At 39.6% G+C, this 26,118-nt stretch overlaps 1 protein-coding gene across 2 annotated transcripts in view; it reads left to right on the forward strand.

The window, feature by feature from the left end:
* LOC306871112 (EGF-like repeat and discoidin I-like domain-containing protein 3) overlaps positions 1 to 26,118 on the forward strand; it is a 191,286-nt gene that overhangs the window by 136,665 nt on the left and 28,503 nt on the right. For both annotated transcript variants that reach the window (XM_079418814.1, XM_079418815.1), the window contains 3 exons: positions 15,733 to 15,888; positions 16,569 to 16,713; positions 17,121 to 17,305. In XM_079418814.1, the coding sequence (XP_079274940.1) occupies positions 15,733 to 15,888; positions 16,569 to 16,713; positions 17,121 to 17,305 (486 nt within the window). The remainder of the gene's footprint in view (positions 1 to 15,732; positions 15,889 to 16,568; positions 16,714 to 17,120; positions 17,306 to 26,118) is intronic.

Consider the following 26,118-nt stretch of genomic DNA (forward strand, 5'->3'; position numbering starts at 1 on the left):
CAAAGCAAAATGTTATCTGTAAACCAGTGATTCATCTTTACGATTAAGCTGTTGATCCATGCATATCCACTGAGCTAAAAAATGCCAGGACTGACAGCAGCAGAAGTAGGGATGAGGTTTTGGAATAAAGGTCCATTCCAAAGTTCATTTGAGAACTTAAACTCATGAGAGAGAATGAGCACTCGCTCAAATTACTGTCTATTTAGGACTTGAAGTTTTAGTGTCATTCTAATCTAATTTCATTTCTAATTGTAATATTATTGTTCACATTTCATTTCTGGCTTGGATCTAAATGAGCTATTCATGGGATCTGTACATTCTTGATCTAAATTGTAAAAACTCTTAAATTGTTGGTGTATAAACTAATGCATAGATTCATAAATTATACTTTTGCCATTTACCAGCAAATCTGTGCATTCCAACTGTCTATCGGTTTTAAAGCAAAGTGATGCTCATAAACACTAGAAATGAGTAATTCACTGTTTTAATAACACTTAAGTCTCTTATGCTCAATAAGGATGAATTTTCAGCAGCCATTACTCCAGTCTTCAGTGTCACATGATCCTTCAGAAATCATTAATCAGTCATACATTTTTTCAAGCTTCTTTGATGGAACTTTCAAAAGAATAGCTTTTATTTAAAAATAGAAATATTTCATAGCATTATTAATGTCTTTACTATCACGTTTGATTGATGTAATGCATGCATCCTTGCTTAATAAAAGTATTGATTTCTTTTAAATAAATTCTAACAGGTGTATTTGTTTATAAAAATATAGAGAGAATGAGCTAGGGGTGGACATGGATATCTGTGAGGGTAGAAGTAGTAGATTAGTCAGTAACACTTGAATCTTGCCTTTCTCAGTTGTGTGAAATTGCTTTGTGACACACTTGGGAAATTTCTTTAAGCCCATAGTGGACAAAAGCGTGAGATTTCATAAGTGAAGAAGTGGCACTTTTGGACGTGAAGGAAGTGGAATACTCAGCAGCAGGCTTTATTCTTTTATTTATTTCATTTCTTGAGGGGGATCAGGATTTGTCACGTCTCCTCAATATCCTGAATCTCATCATTCATTTAAGTTCTTTACTGTAACATCCAAGGCTTTTGTTAGAAAATATCAGCACTTATCCTTGCCGGGCATGTTTTAGTGTAACCTGTCAGAGTCGATTTATTTAGTTTATCCTCAGTTGATGTTTTCAAAAGTATCTTAAGGTATACATTTGTAACTGCTCTCAGTATTGAGTATATTAACCACATTGTCAATAACACTCACGCTCCTTTGATTCAGTGTCAAGGCCAAAAATTTGCAAGTGGGTGAATCTTGGTGATAGACCCCCTGTGCCTATTATCAAATTTCATTGAGTATGGTCCCCACCCCCCCACCTTTCCTTATAGTGTTTATGAGACAATATTTGACCCATCTACACAACCTAGTTAACTCTGTACAATAACAATAACAGCACAACTGAGTTGTAGATGTACTTTAAAAGGTAATAGTGATATCTGTGGTGCTGGAGATGGTGCTGAGCTTCCCAGCATGCACTGTGGCATTAATGATCTGTGCATACCATGCTTTACTGTTCACTAATTTACTATTTACTGAATTATTTGTTGTGTTTGTGGCATTTCAAGTCATGTGGTGATAACTGCATCAGTGCTTTTGTCAAGTATGAGGTTACTGAGTAATTATGGTTTGTGTGTGGGATGATAAGTATCTCGCACATTGAATTTGTAACTTGGGCTCTGTGTATATTCTGCAAGGACATACTCTTTAGATTATTTATTAGCCAAGCACAAATAACATTAATTAAATGCAAAATAAAACACTGTTTTTGTTTCTTTGTTTTGTTTTTTGTTTGAATTAACGAACATATTTCAAGTTACACTACCGTTCAAACATTTGGCTTCAGATTTTTATACTTTCTTTTTCTTTTTTCTTTTAACAAGATAATATTTGCAAGCATGCATTAAAATCATGATCAAGTAATGTTACAAAATACTTCTACTTCTATAAGATTTTTATTTCAAATAAATGTTGTTCTTTTGAACTTTCTATTTATTAAAGAATTATAAAAAATAAAAAGTATCACGGTTTCCACAACAATATTAAACAGCACAACTGATTTCAACAATGATAATAAAAAAATAAATAAAAATGTTTCTTGAGTTCGAAATCAGCATATTAGGGTGATTTCTGAAGGTTTGTGTGACACTGAAAAATGGAATAATAGTTGCTGAAAATTTAGCTTTTCATTACTGGAATAAATTACATTTTAATATACTTTAAAATAGATTTAAAAATACATATATTATATATTTAAATAGATTTAATATGCATTTGAATAAATTAAATTGTAGTAATATTTCACAACATCACTGTTTTCTATATCATTTGAAAGAGAAAAACATGAGGAAAAAAAATCTTACCAACCCCAAACTTTTGAACAGTAGTACATATATACAAATGAAATGTGATAATATGCAGTGATGGTAGGATTATGATTTAGGTTTATTATTTTCTGTGTGCACTTAACAATGTGGACCAGCTGTCGATCTGGGTGAACCAGAGCTTCTCTGGTCCTTATGTGACACACTGTGGTCTATGAGTTTGACTTTGACCCAAACTCAAACTAGCTGAACAGCCCAAAATAGACATTTACTAACTTCAGTCAGTTCACTCACTTGCCTGTGGCATATGGCTATCTGGCCTCTCTGTCTCACAGTATAGAAATTTTGTCCCTTAACAAGTTTTGAGGATGGCTTAAATTAGAGACATCTCTAACACTAAAAGAGTTAAATACATACCTTAAACGTAGTTTCTGCTTTGCAGCATGTTTCTCTTACCAAGTAATAATACTAATAATAATACATATAGTGTGTCCTTTTTGTCTGCAGATCATCCAGACACCAGTGACTAAATCCTGAGGGATGATGCTATTGGTAAAAATAGATAGATAAAAATAGATAGCACATTGTGAAAACTTTAAAAATGCACTCACCGCAGAGGAAAGCCTGAAAGTTTGAGGTGGGATAATTATGGCTGTGCGTGACTCAGCAGGTTGTGTCATAGTATAGGCTTAATAGGCTGGTTAACCACTCTTGAAGTGGTGAAGTTTATTCCTGCAAGCCTGCGTGAGATGAGACGTAGTTCATTATGAGTTAATGAGCAAGGCTGTAAGCCATGCCACTGTCTACATGGAAGACAGAAAGTGTTAATCGTTCACACAGCAGCAGAATACCACTCTCAGACACAATCCAAACATACAATACCTTTCAAAAGTTTGTGAAAGTCTCTTATGCTCACCCAGGCTGCATTTATTTGATCAAAAATACAGCAAAAACCAAAAACAGTAATCATGTGTAAAGTATTATTGCAGTAAAAATTGTTTTCTATTTTAATACATTTTATAGTGCATTTTTCATTCCAGTAATGGCATAGCTGTTTTTTTTTTCAGCAGCCATTCCTCTAATTTTTAGTATCACATGATCTTTCAGAAATCATTTTTGCTAAATTTGCATTTACAGTGTGGATATAAATTGTCAGTCAAATCTATATAATCTACACATCAAATGCAACGATGAACATATTGCATCACATAAGTTAATTTGTTGCCAGATTGCAGATTTGTTTTTAGTTTTTTTTAAATGAATATGAACTAAAAAATTAAAGTTGAGTGGAAGACTCTAGACTATTTACATGGAAGACTATTTACAGAGGAAAATAAATAACCAAATAAATAAATAAATAAAAATCTGTGTTTTAGGTGTTATTAAACTGACCTCTGTGTTCATGAAGGCAGATATATTTCATTACTGCAATCATTGTAGTCTGCATTGGTGTGTGAGAGTCTGTTTATGTCTGTGCAGGACTCTCTTTCTCCTACCACCCACCACAACAACTTAAAAACCCTGTCAGTGGCTGGAGAATTGAGATCATAATTGGTAAACGACTCTTGCGTGATTGGGTGTCAGGCTGATAAACGGCCTTTGGGATTTACAGCCATTTTATGTCCACCGTTCGCAACTAAATCAATTTCCACAAAACTGACAAATATTGCCATGCCAGATGTTTCCAGTGGCCCCTCCACACATGGCGTCAGTGAGCATCTCCATTAGATGAAGTGACTCCAGCATCTGTGGCCATTATGAGCATGAAGTATCACACAGTCATGGCCTTTTAGTCACGCGGCTTTAATTGGTCACCCCTGTTTTTGTCTCATGCAAGTCTATGAAAGGAAAGATTGAGATTAATTGGTGTATGATTAACATTATGGGTGGGCTATGTGACCAGAATATTATATCACAGTAGGAATAATTATCAATCGCAGTAACTGTATGTGGAACTAAATTTTTCTTCTTCTTTTTCTAAATGTACATTCGTTAAATAAGCATGTGGTGATTTATAAATGAATGAATGAATGAATGAATGAAATATTTTGTGAGGTACGACAGCTGAATTCTCATTTTATCCATAACAAATAAATCTTATATTTTATTATAGAGTATATTTTGATTATATGTTGAGCTGCATTTAATGTGTCAAATAAATCATACAAATTAATAGTATTATTATTCACATACTTATTTATGTAAATGTATATCTTGATAAATCAAAGACTATTTTGAATATTTAAAGTTTAATTTCTTGAGTAACGCAAGTAAATTTCTGTCAGTAATGTGCAAATTACTGTTATTTCTAATTACCGCACAAGCCCGCAAGCATTTCAAATGACAGGATTTCTCAACAGCGCTATAGAAATTCACAAAGTGATTGTTCTTTCAAAAACTTGACATGTTCTCCCAGCATGTGCTGTAGCCGCTGTCAGTGGTTTAGTGAGTTTTTGATACATCTTCAGTTCAGAGACTTAAAGGCTAAAGGAACGAATTCAGCTCGTGATTTGTGTGGCCCCTCAAAATCCCAGCCCATTGCTCACACACGGTAGGATAGTGAATTAGCTGTCATCAAGTGTAGCTTACTGTGAAGCAACACGCACACACACTCACTCCCCACTCAGCGATAACAAATCATTTTAAACCCTGTATTATGACTATTACTTTTCCCCCATTTCATGGCTGTCTGTCTACGAGCCTGAGCTGTCATCCTCTTCCCTTCCACACTCTGAGCACTCAGCTTCGCTCCACGCCCCGTCCCTCAGGAGCCTCTCAGACAGCTTTTTACCTCTGGGGAAAACAAAGACTTGACTGACTGTTCTCACTCGCTGTTTGAAGGCTGACTAAACACCTTAACTTAGTCTTGGGTCTCAGAGCATTTCTCCATTAGTTAGATAGAGGAGTTATGTTGAGGAATAGTGTGGGAGTTATTTTGAAAGGCTCATTACGTGCAGATCACCTCTTTGCTCAACGATAGCGGTTCATGTGTACATATGTAGAGTGTGATGGATGGGGTTGTGCCATATGTGCACAAGTGTATGCATTAATACATGTGTATGCGTTCAGACAGCAGGAACACAGGCTGTGAGTGGAGCATCAGCATGCCCTCATTTCCATATTGCTCTCGGTCTCCCCCCTTTCATGAAGCCATGCAAGAAGGACATTAGTGTTTCTCTCTCTCTGGTGCATGCTGGAAGTGTGTAGAGGAAGCTGATTTGAAATTTCTTTTTTTTTATTTAGTCTTTTGCATTCTACTGCATATATTTGCTACATCAGTGGCTCTCAACCATATAATCGTGCATGGTTAGGATTGCAAACTAAAGTGGCTCTAAAAGGGAGGAAGAAAACACATTTTTGTTGCTTAAGATCATGCGTCCAATAAAAGTCTACAATAAAGTTTCCTGTCGTTGTGTCGCCTGTCATCACGGCAATTAGTAATGTTTAACATTTGGTTCAAATGTTAGGCTGGCAATGTGACTGCTGTAAAGTAAAGTAAAATCAAATAAATATATCATTATGCTTAAGGAATATAATAAAATTATTGTATGTTGTTGTGCTTAGGGTAATAGTATTTTTTTAATTGTAAGTTACTGTACATTTCTGCTGTTGCTTATGCAATTACCAAATTGTTATGTTAATAATTAAAATAAGTAAGCCAAAAAATAATAATAAATAAATAAAGTTTTTTTTTTTTTTTTTTAAGTTACCCATATTGTTGTGCTTAGGGTAACTTACCGTAACTCAATGTCATATTAATGATTTAAATAAATATGATATTAATTATGCCCTTTCTTGTGCTTAGGGTAATGTTAATCAATTTAATGTTTTGAGGGCATTTGGTACTTCATTATATCCAATAAAACATATTTGTAGTGTTGTTGGGTTACCATCTGATGTCCAATGAAAATTCTAGGTCCTGGGGCAAAATCAGATGAGAATCACTGTTTTAAATAATCTTATCTTAGACTTTTTTCGTGTTCTCCCACTAAGCACTTAAATTTGAGTGATAGTGTCTGTTGTGCCAGAGCTGTGCTGCTCTGAGTCGTGACCCACACAACAGTTGGCTTGGCATGGTGTCAGTCCCTCTGGGCACGTACTCCCTCCCACAGCAGGTTCAGTTGTACTTCAGATTAACGCTAACATTGAGGATGTGCCCTGCTGTGGAAGAGCAAACTGACAACGGTAGCACGAAGTGAAGATGGGGTGAAGTGATGAGCCAATTAGGTTATGGTTTAACTTGTCTGTCTAGAGCCTTTTTACTATGCATAGAAGCTGCATCAATGCGGCAAAATTTGCACATAAATGTATTTACACAACAGTCACAGTGTATCACACACATGTTGATTATTTATTTGTTTGCACAATGGACTGAATACATGATGCAGGTTGATTGATATGACAGAGTGGCAGTGGAAAGACACTGTAGGAGTCTTTGCCAGTCCAGCTGTTTTCCTGTGAAGGACAGGTTTTAGAGTTGACTCACACAGTCGGTTCCCTCATTGTTTACTGTTCAAATTTCACTTTTACTTTCTCAGCAATTAGGGTTGGGAATCGAAAATCATCTCCAGTTCAAGAATCAGAAACTTAAGGTCAGAAATCGGATACTTGTTGTAAAATTTAAATTTCTATTCCACCTATCAATTCCTATGTTCACATCTTTTTTTTTTTTTTTTAGCTGGCGAAAAGGGGATGTTACAAATGTATTTGTCTTTGAATCATTCATTCAAGAAATTAATTCAAAAATACTGATTCACCAATTAATGAAACAAGTAAATCTTAATTGAATTTATAAATGCCATGAGATTTTGTTGTCTATTTATTTCTTAGAATTGTGAAAGAACTACAACCTCCATAAAGAAGTCTGAATTTATCCAGAAACATGCAGCTCTATTTTGCACACAAACAGCTTTTAACCGAGTCTGCTTTTTATGAAGCTGACTGATTTTATTTTTTTCATGGCAATTAATTTTTTTGCAAAAAGAGGCACAAAATAAATATGTTTGATGTCTAAATGGTTGACTTTTTTAACCACATTGGAATCAAAATCTGAGAATTGATAAGAATCGGAATCAATAAGCAGAATCGGAATTGGAATTGATCAAATTCAAACGATACCCAACCCTATCAACAATGCATAATCTTTTTTGTCTTTATGTCTGTCTCCTTTCACAAAATAGTGAAAGCCACAATAGATAAAGTGTTCAAAAAATGTACACTTTCTAAATGAAAGAAATGTAAACAAAATATAAAAGGCAATGTTTCGGACAGAGCAAAATTGCCACAACATAAACAGTATTGTATGTCTCCATCAGATACATCAGTCCCAGGAAACCTAGAAATAATTATATAATTAATTTTAACATAAGTAAGTCAAGTAGTCAGGTTATTAGCTTTGCTAAAACTACATAAGTAGTCAGGTTATTAGCATTGCTAATTATTGTAGCTTGTACAGTACGAAAATGCCATTTATGTTTTTCTACCTAAGAATTTCATGTTTAATACCTTATTTATTTATTTATTTATTTATTTTTTTGAGCACAGGTAATTAAAGCAGTCCATTTGTGATCTGTTGTGCTTGCAGTTTACCTGTGGTGTTTTAGAAAAAGATCAGAAAAAAAAAATCTTTGATATTCTACAGGCTAGCTGCAAAACTCAGAAACTCCCAGAAGGCTGTCAGGTTGTGTGGCCTACTTTAAAACCAGAGGCCTGTAGCTATTCATTGTGCAGAGATCAAAATACTTGCGAAAATAATGAAAATGCATTTCTAGTAAAATCCTCCTGAAGTCCTGAAAGGATCATTCGTATTACATAACAAATAACAAAAAAAATCTGTATATCGCAATTTTGTTTTCAGTGAGGGACATGGCCTTTTTACAAAGGTCAGCTCTATATTTTTGCGGTAGAGCCCTACTTTAAAGATAAACTACAAAGCTGGATATGCATGTGATGTTACAGCTGTAGTTTGTCAAACACAATACATTCAAAAATTCAAAGGATGCTCTGTGGATGTATGACAAACCTTAATCAGCCAGATCTCTTCTTATAGTTTGAAGTGAAGTGACCCATACTCAGAATTCATGCTCTGCATTTAACCCATCCAACGTGCGCACACACACAGCAGTGAACACACACACACGCAGTGGGCAGCCATTTATGCTGCGGCGCCCGGGGAGCAGTTGGGGGTTCGGTGCCTTGCTCAAGGGCACCTCAGTCGTGGTATTGAGGGTGGAGAGAGCGCTGGACATTCACTCCCCCCACCTACAATCCCTGCCGGCATGAGACTCGAACCCGCAACCTTTGGATTACGAGTCCAACTCTCTAACCATTAGGCCACGACTTCCCCTAGTCGTGGGGAAGTCTCTTTTGCTCTCGTTTGCTCTCTTTTCTTGGGCTTCCTAGGAATATATAATGAAATAGGGCTTGGCTTTAACGAACAAGTGATTATGAAATCAAGAACTGAAAGTGTCTATTATAAACAGTTCTTGGCTGGTTTTCTAAATGGAAATTCTGGCTATTGGGCTTTGATAACGAGTGGTCTGCAAGAGCGGTTGACTTGTTGGCTAGTCATTGTTTACCTCATATCCATTACCAGCTGTCGTTTCTGCACTGATGAAGAGGTTGTGTGAGAGCAGAGATGTCTGAATGTCCAAGAACTGAAAGGGTCCATATCTCCATTACCATTTGCATTCTCATAAATAGTGCAAAAACAGTCCTATCCTACTCACATATGGTTTCTGCCATAGCATCTGGCCGAGACTTGATTAGTTTTAAGGTTGTTTACAAGAATTTAGGCTTGTGTGTGAATGCTCTAAATGAACTCCTAGCATGGTGTACGTGCTTTGTGTGTGTAAAGTGCTCCGGGTCCACTTTATTTTCAGTTCTCCGTAATTACAAATTCACATGACCATTCCAGATCAATATATTAATATCACGCAGCTACACATGAACACCATTTATGGTTAGAGGATTTTGTAAACTGCTTTCGGTAGACTACTGAAAAATCTAGTTTGCAATATAAATTGCAAAGGTGATTTAAAATGAATTTTTGGACACCCCACATTTGCTGTGCTGGTTTGTATGGCTGCACAATTTGACTCCAAATTTTGTGATTATATACCAAATCACCATATAATAATAATAATTATTACATAGCAGTGTCTGATTATTAACAAAATCACTGAAAATATTGAGTTATCTGTAGGTCGTCTATTAGCTGAAAGGTAAGAGAAAGAAAGTTGAGAAAAGTGAAAAAGCTTCAAGATTTGAATACTGTTATTTACCTGAATGTCACCTGGTTGAAGGTGTAAAACATTAATTCATACTTTCATTCAGTGAAATGTTAAGACAAAAGAAAAAAAAAAACATTTTTATTCACTGCTTCACTGCTGTGATGCTGCCTCTCTCCATCTCAGCCGGTGGTATCAATCCACTCCTAGAATTCCAAGATGAGTTTTGTTTGTTCACCTCACACATGAGGTCGGATGCCTGATGAGCCTGCAGGAGTTTTCACTGTCTTTTTGCTTTTCTTGTCAATGAAGGAGTCAATGGCAAGTATGTCATCCAGTCCACGTCCTCATCCCAAATAAATGTAGAAGTTTCATTGGCATCAGACTTAGAATCTTTGCTCACAAAGAGAAAAGACCATTTTGGCAATGTTGGGTACTGCCAATTCTCATCCGTTCTCGTTGAATCAGTCTTCAATAGCTCCTCTGCTTCTCAACTCTTATATCTGGAGATGACTTCTCCTCATCACCCCTGTCTATAACTTTATCCCACTTTTTCCATGACAGCCAGAAGTTGCTGTCAGCCCATGAGACAGAGGACTTTAAGGTGTTTTCTTCACCATATCTTCAGAACTTTACAAGTGCAAAACTCAGACATAAATCATGAAGAAATAAGAATGATCTGACCAGAGAATTAATTGCTCTCAGTTTACTTTGTTCTATAAAATGCAGACCAGCATCAGCTTTGACTGTAATACCATCACCACTGAAACAATTGAAAATAGGGGAAAATCTCATTATGAAATCAATGTTTTTCTCAAATACACGTTGGACACAATTATAGGTACCCCTAGAAATTATTATATGTAATATCTCTGAAGTATATTCCCATTCATATTCTCAATTTTGAGCACTCCAGGGTGATTATGAACATGAAATTATCCATCCATGGCTTCCTGTTTCACAGAAATATAAACAGGAGGGCAAACAAAGCCCAAATTCCCTTAATCATCCATCTCAATGAGAAAAAACAAATAATATATTTCTGATGTGCTGCAAAATATAATTGAGCTTCACAAATTAGGGAAATGGTTTTAAGAGAAGATGTAGAGCAGTGAAAATTCCCATTTCCACCATCAGGGCAATAATTAAGAATTTTCAATCAACATAAAATGTTACGAAACTGCCTGGAAGAGGATGTGTGTCTATATCGTCCTAGAGGAGGAGCATTTGAGTGGCTAAAGACTCTCCAAGGACCATAGCTGGAGAATTGCAGAAAATAGTTGAGTCTCGGGGTCAGAAAACCTTTTAAAAAAATTGTCAAACAGCACCTACATCACCACATGTTGTTTGGGAGGGTTTCAAGAAAAATTCTCCTAGCTCATCCAAAAACAAACTCCAGCATATTCAGTTATCAGACACGACTGGAACTTCAAATGGGACTGGCCTCAATGGTCAAATGAAACAAAAAATGAGCTTTTAGCAGCAACACTCAAGATGGGTTTGGTGAACACAGGGATAAAAAGTACCCCATGTGTGCAATGAAATATACTGCTGTATTGTGGGCCTATATTTCTGCTGGAGGTCCTGGACATCTTTTTTAGACACATGGCATCATGGATTCTATCAAAAACCAACAGATAAAAAAATCAACAAGTGACTGACTGTTAGAAATCTTATAATGGGACATGTTTGGATCTTCCAACCGGACAATAATCCAAACACAAACCTTAAAAACAACACAAAAATGGGTCATTGAGAACAAAACCAAGCTTCTGCTATGGCCATTTCAGTCCTCTGACCTGAACCCTGTAGAAAATGAGTGGGGTGAACTGAAGAGAAGAAGCAACGTCATGGATCTGTGAATCTGAAGGATCTGGAGAGATTATGGATGAAGGAATGGTCTCTGATCTCTTATAAGGTGTTCTCTAAACTCAACAGGCATTATAGGAGAAAATTTAGAGCTGTTAAACTGGCAAATGTAGTTTTCAAAAAGTATTGAATAAAAGGGTGCTGTTATTTGTGGTCAATGTGTCTTAGAGAAAAACATTTATTTCATAATGATATTTCCCCCATTTTAAATTCTTATTATCCAATGAAAGGTTAGATTTTTGTTCTTTGATAATATTTACCAAGGGTGCCAATAATTCTGACCACAACTGTATATATTTAATGAATTTTGCTTTCATTTGTTGTGTGCATCCAAATATGAGAATATTAGTCTAGAAAAAGTATTAGAATTATAGTACAAAACAGTTACAATATGTGTTGCAAGCTGCTAAATAATTACATTTCATTGTGTGTAATTTCAAAACATTCACAGGTTTTTATATAAATGAATGCAAAATTGTTGTTCATTTACAAATGATAAGAATAATAAAGTATACCCAACAGATATTTCAGAATTCATACTCCTGAACAAACCACAATTTAAAAACAAAGTTTGGTTGCAATTCAGTTGGCATGTCTTTACATAAAAGAATTGACTTCACAGAAAGTTAACTTTTGTGTGAACAGTGCTTCACTGTTTTCAGTGAACAAGTGCCTTTTTACCAGCAAGGGCTTCACCAAGGGGAGCTCCTCACCCCTCAAGCACTCCGCAGCCGGTGGAGCTTCCGAAGGAGCATGCTGGGCCCTCTGGTGGACGGGGTGCACCAGGCGTTTCCTTCGGTGCCCCCTCTGACAACCAGATGTCGATCGCTGCATCGGAGGGTGAGCACTCTCTCTCCGGGGATGACGACTCGGCTGCGTTGCCCCCTTCAGGTGTGGTAATGTTGTCCGAGCCAGACCCAAAGATGACGGCTATGCTTTCCCGGGCCGCTGAGAGTGTCAGGCTCGTGTGGAATCCTCCACCGTGTCCCGATCCTTTGAGGTTGGAGGGGGGGGGTTCTCAGCGCCCCCCTCCGGTGCCATTCTTTCCGGAAGTGCATGAGGAGCTTACAAGATCGTGGAAGGCACCTTTTACTGCCCGAAACACATCTTGTGGTTCCTCCTCCCTCACCACCCTTGATTGTGGGGCCGTTTTGGGGTACGCGGACATCCCCTTGGTGGAGCGGACTGTGGCCATGTCAAGAAACCCAAGAAAAGCAGTGGGTTATGACCGATCTTGGATCTGCGAGTTTTGAACCGTGCACTTCACAAGATGCCATTCAAGATGTTGACACAGAAACGCATTTTCGGGTGCGTCCATCCCCTAGATTGGTTTGCAGCAATCTACCTGAAGGATCATGGGCCGGGCATATCAGTTCAAGGTCCTGCCCTTCGGGCTGTCCCTTTCACCTTGCATCTTCACCAAAGTTCTCCCCTGAGAGAACGGGGTGTGCGCATCCTCAACTATCTCGACGACTGGCTCATACTTGCACAGTCTCGAGAGCAGTTGTGCGCACACAGGGACCTGGTGCTCAGGCACCTCAGCCAGTTGGGCCTTCGGGTCAATTGGGAAAAGAGCAAACTCGTGCCAATGCAGAGGATCTCTTTTCTCGGCATGGAGCTGGATTCGGTCAACCAGACAGCATGCCTCACCCAGGAACGTGCTCAGTTGGTGCTGAACTGCCTCAAGACTTTATCAGGCAGGAGGGCGGTCCCACTTAAACTCTTTCAGAGGCTCCTGGGGCATATGGCTGCAGCTGTGGCCATAGTTCTGCTCGGTCTGCTCCATATGAGACCGCTTCAGCACTGGCTCCATGGCCGAATCCCGAGGTGGGCGTGGAAACGCGGTACTCACCGGGTTCAGATTACACCGATCTGCTGCAAAACCTTCAGCCCGTGGTCAGATCCCTCGTACCTTCGGGCAGGAGTGCCCCTGGAGCAGGTAAGGGCATGTTGTGGTATTCATAGATGCCTCGGCCACCGGCTGGGGAGCCATGTACACAACGGGCACGCAGTGTCAGGGGTTTGGACGGGTCCCCAACTGCGTTGGCATATCAATTGCCTCGAGCTGCTGGCAGTACGCCTTGCCTTGAGCCGCTTCAGAGGGCACTTCAGGGCAAGGACGTTCTGGTCCGTACGGACAATACTGCGACCGTTGCGTATATTAACCGGCAAGGCGGTTTACGCTCCTGTCGCATGTCGCAACTCGCCCGCCACCTCCTCCTCTGGAGTCAGAAACATCTGAGGTCCCTTTGTGCCATCCACATCCCAGGAGTGTTCAATCGAGCAGCACTTCCAAGGGAGTGGAGACTCCATCCCCAGGCGGTCCAGCTGATTTGGAGTCGGTTCAGAGTTGCTCAGGTAGACCTGTTTGCATCTCTGGAAACCACCCACTGCCAGTGGTTCTACTCCCTAATCGAGGCAAGGCTCAGCACGGATGCACTGGCACAATGCTGGCCCCAGGGCCTGCGCAAATATGCATTCCCCCCAGTGAGCCTACTAGTAAAGACACTGTGCAAGATCAGGGAGGACGAGGAGCAGGTCTTGTTAGTGGCTCCATATTGACCCAACAGGACCTGGTTCCCGGAACTCATGCTCCTCACGACAGCCCCTCCCTGGCCGATTCCTCTGAGGAAGGACCTGCTTTAGATGAATCTGCCTCTGGCGCCCACCTGTCCGGACCTGTGGAAACTCCACGTATGGTCACTGGATGGGACACGGAGGTTCTAGGTGACCTAACCCAGGAGATAGCACTCACTATCGCTTCAGCAAGTGCACCGTCCACAAGACGGGCCTATGCTCTGAAGTGGAACCTGTTTGTCGATTGGTGTTCCTCTCACCATAAGAACCCCTGGAGATGTTCGATCAGAGCTGTGCTTTCCTTTTTGCAACAAGGGTTGGAGCATAGGGTTCCACCATTAAGGTTTATGTTGCTGCCATTTCTGGTTGACAGGTTTCTTAGGGGGGCCAGGAGGTTAAATCCTCCTAGTCCTCCCTCCCTACCCTCTTGGGATTTGGCATTGGTGCTAAGAGCCCTACAAACTGCCCCCTTTGAGCCTTTGCAGTCAGTCGAGTTGAAGTTTCTCTCTATGAAAACCCTACTCCTGACTGTGTTGGCCTCGATCAAGAAGGTGGGGGACCTGCAGGCATTTTCGGTCAACGAATCGTGCCTTGAGTTTGGGCCGGCTGACTCCAGTGCAACACCGAGGCCCCGGCCCGGCTATGTGCCCAAGGTTCCTACCACTCCCTTCAGGGACCAGCGCTGCCCCTGTAGGAGGCAGACCCAACCCTACCTTTGCTCTGTCCTGTACGCGCACTGCGACAGTACGTGGATAGAACTCAGAGCTTCAGGACCTCAGAACAGCAGAAGGTGAAGGTTGTCTCCAAGCAGAGGATGGCCCACTGGATAGTGGATTCCATTACATTGGCATATGAAGCACAAGGTGTGCCCTGCCGCTCAGGTTGCGTGCTCACTCCACTAGGGGTGCCGCGTCGTCCTGGGCGCTGGCTCGTGGTGCCTCGCTAGCAGACATCTGTACAGCTGCGGGTTGGGCGACTCCCAACACGTTCGCTAGGTTTTATAGCCTACGCGTCAAAGCGGTTTCCTCCTGTGTTCTCACCTCAAACGGGTAGTGGCACTGAGAGGCCCTGCTCAGAGTCAGCTTGCGGGGTCCTTACGCCTAATTCTTCTCAGCGAAAGCATGAATTAATGCGGTGCACCTGCTGCCTCTTATACTCACGCTGTGATCAGCGGCAGCTGGATGCAATGATCGCATGCCAATGTCCATTGGCTCGTTTAGTTACACTCAAAGTGGATTGGTCTCTCTGGCGAGATCCCAATTTCGTCGGTCGTCTGACGTGACATCTCCGTTCCCTCCTTCAGGGAACGAGGGTTACATACGTAACCGAGACGTTTTTGGGGCACTTCTTAGATTTTTATTTTTTTGATTATTATTATTATTTAGATATTTGTCCATTAAACTTAAATATAAAAACAATTGCACATGCAAAATGTGTTGTTGTGGTGCTGTTTCAGCATGTCTGTGATTATCAGCGCCCATAGTATGTTGTTATTATATTTCTTTATTGTGTAATTATGTCTTGGCCTGTCTTATTTTGATAGTACTATATTCACAAAAACTAAAATAAATCACACACATTTAAATAAATAATACTAAGATAACACAAAATATTGTTTCTATCTCTCTTTCTTTCTGCATCTGTTCCTCTTTCTTTTGTTCTATCTCAGATTAACCTACAGAGGAGGATGCGGGTCACAGGAGTGATAACCCAAGGAGCCAAGCGCATCGGGAGCCCAGAATATGTTAAGTCATACAAAGTAGCCTACAGCGATGACGGAAAGACCTGGAGGATGTACAAAGTCAAGGGCACGGACGAAGATATAGTGAGACATTTTTTTAATTAGCAAAAAAGAGCCACATCAGTCACTCAGCATGTGCTTTTGCTTCTCCCTCCGCCTTTTCAGGCTGTATTCTGAGGGGATTGATGAGAGCTGTCGGGGCCTCAGATGACATACAGTGTCCATCATCTCTTATGTCATCGCTTTTACTATTAGAGAGTGTCCAGATTTCTTCTAATGACTTTGAGTAGTTGCTATTTTGTTCATTTCAGACACTGTTTTGTTATTAGGGAAATTTTTCATTACAAATTGTATTATAGTATCGTATAATCTTGAATCTATTCTAAATAACTGTGATAATGGCTAACCCTAAGTATTTTCATACTAAATTGTGATTAGGATTTTCTTTTAAATATATTTTGCATGCTTGTCATTGGTTCTATGTTTTTATTTATTTATTTTTTAAAGCTTATTTAAACCTTAAAACTTTTTTTTTTTTTTTTTTGCTATCTTGTAAGTACTGATATTTCCTTCGAGAAATGCAAACCTAGTCTAGTTTAAACTAGTGTTGACCTTTTTACCTCAAACATTTTTCACAAATGACTTCGATTTGGTGTTAGTAAATACTCTTTTGATTAAAAACCAGTATAATAAATTGGGGTGAGTGTGATGGAGCAGCGTTGACCTCTCTCATTTTGTGAAATCTCCCCACGTTCTCCCTCCAGATCTTCCGTGGGAATATTGATAATAACACTCCATTTGCCAACTCCTTCACCCCACCTATCGAGGCTCAGTATGTGAGGATCTACCCGCAGGTGTGCAGGAGACACTGCACTCTTCGCATGGAGCTCCTGGGTTGTGAGCTCACGGGTGAGTCACCTCAATAGACAGCATACATCATTCTAAGAGCACGTCCAAAGGCGACTTTAAAAGTGTGTTATACCTGTGAAACATTGTCCAGACTGTCAATAAAGCACAGCACAACATGGTTGAAGCCAGTTTTTCCTTTTCTCCTAGCTAGTTCAGTGGATTTATTTTATACAGCTCAACAATAAGGATTTTTCCCCCGTTGGTCAGATTGTGTCAGTAGTTTCTATATGATGCATTTATTTATTATTCTTGCTTCAATGTGTTAGTTGAAGCTAAACACAAGTCATAGTTAACCTGTATTCCTTGCAAAAAAGACACTAACCAGCGTACATTATTGTGTAACTGCCTGTAAATTGGTTTTAGTGTAATACGGTTTTAGGCTAATGACATGCCTTTGAATTTTTCAGGGTGTTCGGAGCCAATGGGGATGAAGTCTGGCCACATTCAGGACTACCAAATCACAGCCTCCAGCATCTTCAGAACTCTTAACATGGACATGTTCACCTGGGAACCTGGGAAAGCAAGACTGGATAAACAAGGCAAGGTCAATGCCTGGACATCTGGACACAGTGACCAGTCCCAGTGGCTGCAGGTAGGGCTTATTATAAGTGTCCTAATATGCTTAGGGACAAACTACAATTATTGTGACTGTTCTTGGTTGTGAATGATTAAATGTAAAGTTGAAATGTGCTGTAATGAAATGATCACTGCAGAGGTACACAGAGGAGTACATTAAACAACATTCAGATTTCAAATGATTCCTAACACAGAACCTCATCAAAGATCAAAGCTTTGTCGTGATTCCTACTGTTTAGCTCCTAGAATCAAAGTTTCTCTGAAATCCCAGTTATCCCTTCTCCCTAGTGCTTCTCGCTTCCTTGCTCGCTCACTCACTGTTCATTAAGGTGACCGATCACCTTAGCAAGCGCTATTTGCCATCATTCAAGCCAAGCATTTTAATACCACTGTCATCCCTTCATATTCAAATATATTTCACTTTAAGCCTGGCTGTAATCTTTTATAATCTACTAATTTGGTTAATATGTTAAAATTATTACGAAAAAGAAAAAAAAATAGTTAAATGTACTGTGCAAAACTGTCAAACCATTATGTGACTAAAATATTATACTTAAGTTGTAAATAACTTATAGCATTTAAAATGTATGTGGTGTCTTGCCCTAGCACATTATTAACATTATAATTTACTAGCAGCATTCCAACCCCCAACCCATATCCTTTTTTCATATAATTTATCGTTATGTTTGATAGACAGCTCTGTAATAGGTAGGTTGTGCCATTTTTTTCAGGGGACATGGACTGTTGTTCATGAGATGCAGGGAATGTCATCACATCTGAATAATTTTCTCAGCTCACGAGGTGTTAAAAGTGATTAATATCCTGAGATTACTGAATAAATGCTCCAGTGCAATCACAGAAATTGAGCGAATGGGAGACACATTTCGGCACATTTCAAACGTCAGTTGCCATGGTGAACTGTGAGCTTCTGCAGTGGTTGCCCCAATGGAATAATCAATACCAGTGGCATCACAGAATGACTTTAGGCTTAATAGATTAATGGAATTAATCAAGCTTAATGACAAATTAAGTGTTCTAATTAATCAAGACAATTGCAGTGTTGCAGAAGCAAGAATTGCCTCTCAAACTGCAGTAACGTCAGAGATGTTTTGACCAAACAGAGCACATCTCAAGGATCTGCTATTGATGTGCTAAATCACACTGCATCAAAATCATCAGGTTGTCAGTGTCTCAGTTGCTTTTAGGTGCACATTTCGATTGGAAGTCATTTATTTGTCTGTCTATCGATTTTGGTGAAAACAAAGCTGCTGTTACTCGCAGCCCTTTATTGGGAACTTTTTTAATGATCTTTGTACTTTCAGTCTGTTAAACAGTTTGGTCTCTGTATGCTGACATGCTCAGTCAAGCAGACATTTTACATGCAGCAAGCACACATCAATATTGACTAAGACTCCAAGTTAAAAGTTAATTTGCCTACATTCATTAGGCTGACTTAGGAACTGTATATTCCCGGGCAGTTTGTTTTAGAGAATTAAAATAGGAGTCACAAACAACATTATCTTTTACCTCTGTCGCAAAGTTTCCCTCCATTAACCAATCAAAAAACAAATCATGCTGCTTTTCAAAAAGAAAACAAAATGGCGCCGCTGATGGCAGCTATTGTGCGTTGCTCCTCAGTGTTTGTACTGTTTTTGTTTGTTTTTCCTGTTTTTTGTTTTTCAAATAAGATCAGTTTTACCAGGGATGATCTGCTGAACATTCGGCAGAACACACCACAAAATCTTCTACCGGTTTTTGATTTTTCGGATGTTTTGCTGGACATTGTAGTTGGTGGAGCCGTAGCTCTGGTCAAACGCTACAGGAGGCGCAGACGGGGAAAGCGAGCCGGCGCGCTCGTGAAACTTTGTCAGCGCGGATTTAGAACGGCGTTACCTAGCATCCATTTGTTGAATCTCCGCTCTCTACCCAACAAAACGGACGAACTCCTTCTGCTCTCCCGGACAAACAAGGACTTTTCTAACTCTGCTGCTCTGTGTTTCACTGAAACCTGGTTGAATGGCGACATCCCGGACAGCGCGATTCATCTGCCTAATTACCAGCTGATCAGAGCAGATCGGGACACAGAATCAACAGGGAAATCGCGCGGCGGAGGGACGTGCTTCTACATCAATGAGAGGTGGTGTACAGATGTAACTGTGTTAAAGAAGATGTGCTGTTCAGATCTAGAAACGCTCTTCATTAACTGCAAGCCGTTCTATTCGCCGCGGGAGTTCTGCTCGTTCATTCTCGTGAGTGTTTACATTCCACCGCAAGCGCACGTGAGCACAGCTTTACAGAAACTCGCTGATCTGATCACAGAGAGTGAACAAAAACACCCGGACTCTGTTTTAATCATTCTCGGGGACTTTAATAAAGCAAATATCTCCCGTGAACTGCCAAAATACAGACAGCACATCACATGTTCCACCAGAGAAGGTAATATATTGGATCACTGTTACACAACGATAAAGGACGCATATCACTCTGTTCCACGAGCAGCTTTAGGACTCTCTGATCACTGTTTGGTTCATCTTATTCCATCCTACAGGCAGAAACTTAAGTCTGCAAAGCCTGTATTAAGATCTGTTAAAAGATGGACTAACGAAACAGAGCGGGATTTACAAGCCTGTTTCGACCTGACTGATTGGACTGTTTTTGAAGCTGCGGCAAATGACCTGGACGAGCTCACAGAGACTGTAACATCTTATATCAGTTTCTGTGAGGACATGTGCATTCCTACCAGGACTCATCTATTCTACAACAATGACAAACCATGGTTCACTGCCAAACTCAGACAGCTCCGTCAGGCCAAAGAAGATGCTCACAGAAAGGGGGATAAAGTATTGTACAAACAGGCCAAATACACACTGGAAAAGGAGATCAGAGTGGCAAAGAGGAATTATTCTGACAAGCTCAGGAACAAATTCTCTTCCAGTGATCCGGCTTCAGTGTGGTTAGGATTGAAGGACATCACCAGCTACAAAACACCACCCCCCAGCACTCTGGAGAATCAACACCTGGCAGACGACTTAAACAAGTTCTTTTGTCGTTTTGAACGATCACCCCACACCCGCCCAGAACACCCCTCCACACAACCATTCACACCTCCAGCAACCCCTCTCTCCCCTACACCTACAATTCAGATCAGCGAAGATGATGTGTGCCAGGTCTTCAGGAAGAACAAGAGAAGGAAAGCACCTGGTCCAGATGGTGTGTCACCAGCCTGCCTAAAAATCTGTGCTGAGCAGCTGGCCCCCATCTTCACACAGGTCTTCAATAGATCACTGGAGCTGTGTGAAGTCCCCTCATGCTTCAAATGCTCCACCATCATCCCCGTCCCAAAGAAACACAAAATTACTGGACTTAATGACTACAGACCTGTGGCCCTAACGTCTGTAGCCATGAAATCATTCGAAAGACTGGTTTTGGCTCATCTGAAGGACATCACTGGACCCTTACTGGACCCCCTGCAGTTTGCCTACAGAGCAAACAGGTCTGTGGATGATGCAGTCAACATGGGACTGCACTTCATCCTGCAGCATCTGGACAGACCAGGGACTTATGTGAGGATCCTGTTTGTGGATTTCAGCTCCACTTTTAACACCATTATCCCGGAAACCCTTCAAAATAAACTAACTCAGCTCTCCGTCCCCACCTCCGTCTGCCAGTGGATCAACAGCTTCCTGACAGACAGACAGCAGTTAGTAAAGCTTGGCAAATTCACATCCAGCACTCGAACCATCAGCACTGGAGCTCCTCAGGGCTGTGTCCTCTCCCCACTGCTCTTCTCCCTCTACACCAACGACTGCACATCTAAAGACCCCTCTGTCAAGCTCCTGAAGTTCGCAGACGACACCACACTGATCGGCCTCATCCAGGCCGGTGACGAGTCTGCTTGCAGACAGGAGGTCAAGGAGCTGGCTGTCTGGTGCAGTCTCAACAACCTGGAGCTTAACACGCTCAAAACTGTGGAGATGATCGTGGACTTCAGGAGAAACCCCCCTGCTCTCCCCCCACTCACCATTATGAACAGCACTGTGACTGCAGTGGAGTCATTCAGATTCCTGGGCACCACCATCTCTCAGGACCTGAAGTGGGATACTCACATTGACTCCATTGTCAGGAAGGTCCAGCAGAGGTTGTACTTTCTTCGCCAGCTGAGGAAGTTCAACCTGCCACAGGACTTACTGAAACAGTTCTACTCTGCCATCATTGAATCCATCCTCTGCACCAACTGTCTGGTTCAGCTCAGCTACCAAATCTGACCTCAGAAGACTACGGAGGGTAGTCCGGACTGCTGAGCGAATCATTGGTACAACCCTCCCCACTCTCCAAGAACTGTACTTATCCAGAGTGAGCAAAAAGGCTGGTAAAATCACTCTGGACCCCTCACATCCAGCACACTCCCTCTTTGAACTGTTACCATCTGGTCGACGCTACAGAGCTCTGAGCACCAGAACGACCAGACACAGGAACAGTTTCTTCCCTCAGTCAATACATCTCATGAACACTCAATAAATAAACGTAGAACACACAACTAATTCATTATCCATTCACCACACTCACTTATTTTATTTTTATTTTCTCATTTCTAATTTGCACATACTTGACCTGTACATACATAGTCGCCTATATTATATATTGTGTATTTTTTATTTTTTATTTTTTGCTGCTTTGTACATTGGTTATTGGCTATTTCTTGTTATTTTGTTTTATTACCTGTGTCCTGTCCTGTTACTGTCTTTCTGTTGCACTGTGGAGCTTCTGTCACTATAACAAATTCCTTGTATGTGTAAACATACTTGGCCAATAAAGCTCATTCTGATTCTGATTCTGATTCTGATTTTCCAGGGACTTCTAAGGTCAAACAAACCACTCACATTAAAATGCATATAAATCCCATTGACAGGTTTTGGAGCTGTTTGAATGAATCAATTACTCCCCAGCCTTTCACATATACTGAAAGTCAGCTCTTTTTCCTCTGTTTGGACATACTCCACAGCAAAAGGCCTCTTGAAGTTTCTGTTGATTGCTTCCAAACATGCTGAGTTTACCAAGACAGTGAGGAGACACCCATCCTCCGTCTCTTACATCTGTCTAGCCTGCCTGGGTCTATGGCTTTACTCCCCTTGAATTTTGAAAAGTAGCTTTTCCAACGCTTTCCTCTCCCTCCTCTTTGTGTGTAATGAATCGATTTAGAGTCCCCATTTGTGGTTTCCTGTGTCTTCATCACTACTCAAACAGAGATGTGACCTCAGTCCCACAGCGAGAATGTTTAGACTTCATCAGGCAGCCATGAGAAAGACCAACTGCATTCATTATGGATCTTAAGTCTGCTCATTATGGACTATATGCATGGACAGTTTGAGAAATCTTAGCAGTGGTTTTCTTCAGTAAAGATGAGAACTAGAATGTATTGGAAATTTTATTAAGTCAGCATTTCTCCAAATGGGGTCTGTCTCAAATAGCCAGGGGGTCCATGGAAAATTTCTGAATTGAGAACAAAAATCTTTCTACAAAGCCTTGACAAGCAATATGATAGAGTGCAACTGAGACGGTTCGCTTTTCCAGCAGCCTGGGTTCTGGAAGGATTTTTCCCATTCATTTTCTCCATATAGGCATTTCAAAACATTTTTCAGTAATCTTGAACCAACCCATGGCTCCAAAATGAATCACATTACAACATATGATTTTAAGCACAGACAAATTTAAACAGAGTTTGGAAAAGATAACGGTACAAGATTGGTGTACATGTGTCAAATCCGCATTCATGATACAATATAAAACTATTGATTAAAGCTTATTCATGTGTTTAGTTATTTAGTCATGGTAGCCCAGCTATCAGTCTCTCAGGATTAGATGTAGGGGCATCCATTTAAAAGCATTTATAACCTTCAGTGGCCCGTTTCCTCTTTCTCAAGCTCTTCTTATTATTAAGACCTCATTTATAATTTCCCTCTGGAGGGATCTTTCTTTTCAATAGAAATACTTCATACTATCATAAATGTAAAAAAGCATGACTTCATATGTTAATTATAGCTTGAAAGAGTCATTTCACAGACATATTGCAAAATAATTTATTTAATTTTAAGTCAAGTATGAATATGTTAACATCATGTAAGTTTTGTTAGAGGTCACATATGTCTTTTGAATTGTTCCCTTTGTACTGCAGCTTCACAAGAATTTGACTTTGTATTTAATTTGGCCTGAGGTCATTTTAGATTAATTCTTACATGCTAATTTCATCAGATGATTACAATATAAGAGACACTATACCATTCAAAAGTTAGGGGTCACTAAGTTTTTTATTTTTATATATTTTTTTAAATAAATTAATAATTTTAAAGTATTTAAACTGATTAATTGGTCAGATTTTTACATTATTACAAAAAAATAGATTTCAAATATGAATGAATGAATGAATGATGCATTTATATAGTGCTTTATTGTGTATTGCTGTACACCCAAAGCGCTTTACAATCATGTGGGGGGTCTCTCCTCAACCACCATCAGTGTGCATCATCCACTTGGATGATGCGACGGCAGCCACACTACAACGGCGCCAGTGTGCTCAACCCTGCTTAGCTTCAGTGAGCAACCGGTCTTGGGCTGCAGGGTGATATGGCTGTGGCGTTATTATTAACAAATAAACGTTGTTCTTTTAAATTTTCTATTTATCAGAGATTCCAGAAAAAGAAAAAAAAAAAATCACTGTCAATATATATATATATATATATATATATATATATATATATATAAAACAGCTGTTTTGTATGCTCATTTATACTGCAGTGTCTGTGGTTAACTCTTTTTCTGACATTTGTAGCTGCACTTCTGACATTTTAATGTTAAATGTTAAATGTTTGGATCACAGTGGGTGTGATGCTGTTCAGTCAGAGAAAAGTATAACAAATTGCGTTAGTCTGCTGCATCCTTTACAACCGCTCACTCTAAACCAGCATGTTAGAAGGGAAATTTCACATTTTGAAATTTTGTTTGCAACGATAAACCTGATTTAAATGATTCCCTTAGGAAATTGGCTGCTAAATCAGCACAGTCTGCATGTGCAAATAAACACAGTAATCAGCGAGCATAATTTATTCTTAGTTAATTCCCTCCTTAATCTCTTAATCAGGGAATTTAATGTACCTCCAACTTGTTTGAGAAACTTTTTAGCTTTCTCATTTCCTTCCTGGCAACTGACCAACCTGTTGGATTGTTCTGTGCACTAAACAGGTGCACTGTTTCTCCCCTGTTTCTGCCGCAGACAGTGTTTCGGTATTAGATACAAAGTCACTATATTCTAAGTGAGCAAGTTTTATACTCTGCTTGATATTTGCTGTGCGTGAGGTTATGAGAGTGCATGACGCAAATATTAACCCAAAAATTGACTTTCCTGGATTTGTTAGAATATATATTTCAGAAACTAGAAACTTTTTTCATGGGTATATTATTATGGAATGAATTTTATAATTGTTTGTGTAGACACTTAGCCCTCATCATCATTTTGATAAGTCTCTTTCATTCTAGAAGTGTCTGAGTGCTGTGCAATTTTTTTCATTTGTTCTGAATTTCAAATGCATTACTGTAATATTAACTTTTTAGACTGATCAGACAGATTCTCAAACATGGTGCTCTGGAATGCAGAAATAAGCTTCACAGTGGCAGAGATGGGATTGAAATTAGAATCTCTCTCCCTTTTGGAAGATGCTTGAAGATGAGTTGGTGAAATCTTCTGAAGCAAACAGTGAATATCGTTGGTTCCAGCTGGCAAAGGCTTATTAGTTAATTTTGCACATTAACAGGCTAACCGCATAATACAGAGAGCATACCAAAGTGCACTTGGCTCTTTTTAGAACTTCCTCATTACAGAATCATTGCAGCAGTGCAAGCATATGCTAAATGTTATGCTGACCCTGCTAGTGCAGTAACAGTTATTACAAAAACCACAGAAGAAACCACATGCAAGAACCATGTTAGCTATTTTTTATTATTTAGTAGACACCACCCTGTTGTTGCAAATTAAAAGTATTAGATTTACCTCTACTGTATATTAGACATGTTAGAAATAATTAGGGCTGTCAAAGTTAATTGCATGTGTCATTGAATGCAATTAATTGTGTATTCAGTTGATGCTTTTATGCATACTGTAACTGTTTCATTCTATTCTGTCTGAGTTCTAGTCTGATCTGATTCTTCATGCACTTGAAAAGATCTCCTTGTTCAGTATGTATGTAACAATTCTAGTAGCAAAGACCCAGTTGATTAGTAAATGATAGAGAAAGGGCTGTTTATTGGCTTATATATTTAGAAAGTTATTATTAGTTTATCAAATTCAGAATGGATGTTTAAATAATAAAAAGGCCAGCGACAGTGTGAAAGAAGCATTTGTACATACAGTATGTATTTTAAATGTTCCCTTTTAGGTTGCAGCCTCGCAACATTTCGGTTTGGCATTTACTTTAACTAAAATAACTATGTCAGAACTGGCAAAGGACCTTGTTTGATCTGGTGTGGCATATAATAAGTTAACGGTTTGCTGAAAATGGTTCATAATTATTTAATTACACAATATGATGGATGCTTTAGGTTTTTTTTCTTTTAATTTTTAATGCAGTTAGTTTTAAAGTACATGAAATTTGCATAAACAGTTATTTGTTATATTTAATAAATAATGTTTGCATAAGACCTATGATGATTGCTTTGTTTAACTGTGAATATGCAGTATTATTTTGTGGTTTATTTTGCTAATCATGAGTTGCTTTACATTACATGAAATATACCCTTCAAACTGTTTAGCTGCCAATGCAAAAAATCACCTCCTGAAGA

This window comes from Barbus barbus, assembly GCF_936440315.1.
Source record: "Barbus barbus genome assembly, chromosome: 6".
Taxonomy (NCBI): domain Eukaryota; kingdom Metazoa; phylum Chordata; class Actinopteri; order Cypriniformes; family Cyprinidae; genus Barbus; species Barbus barbus.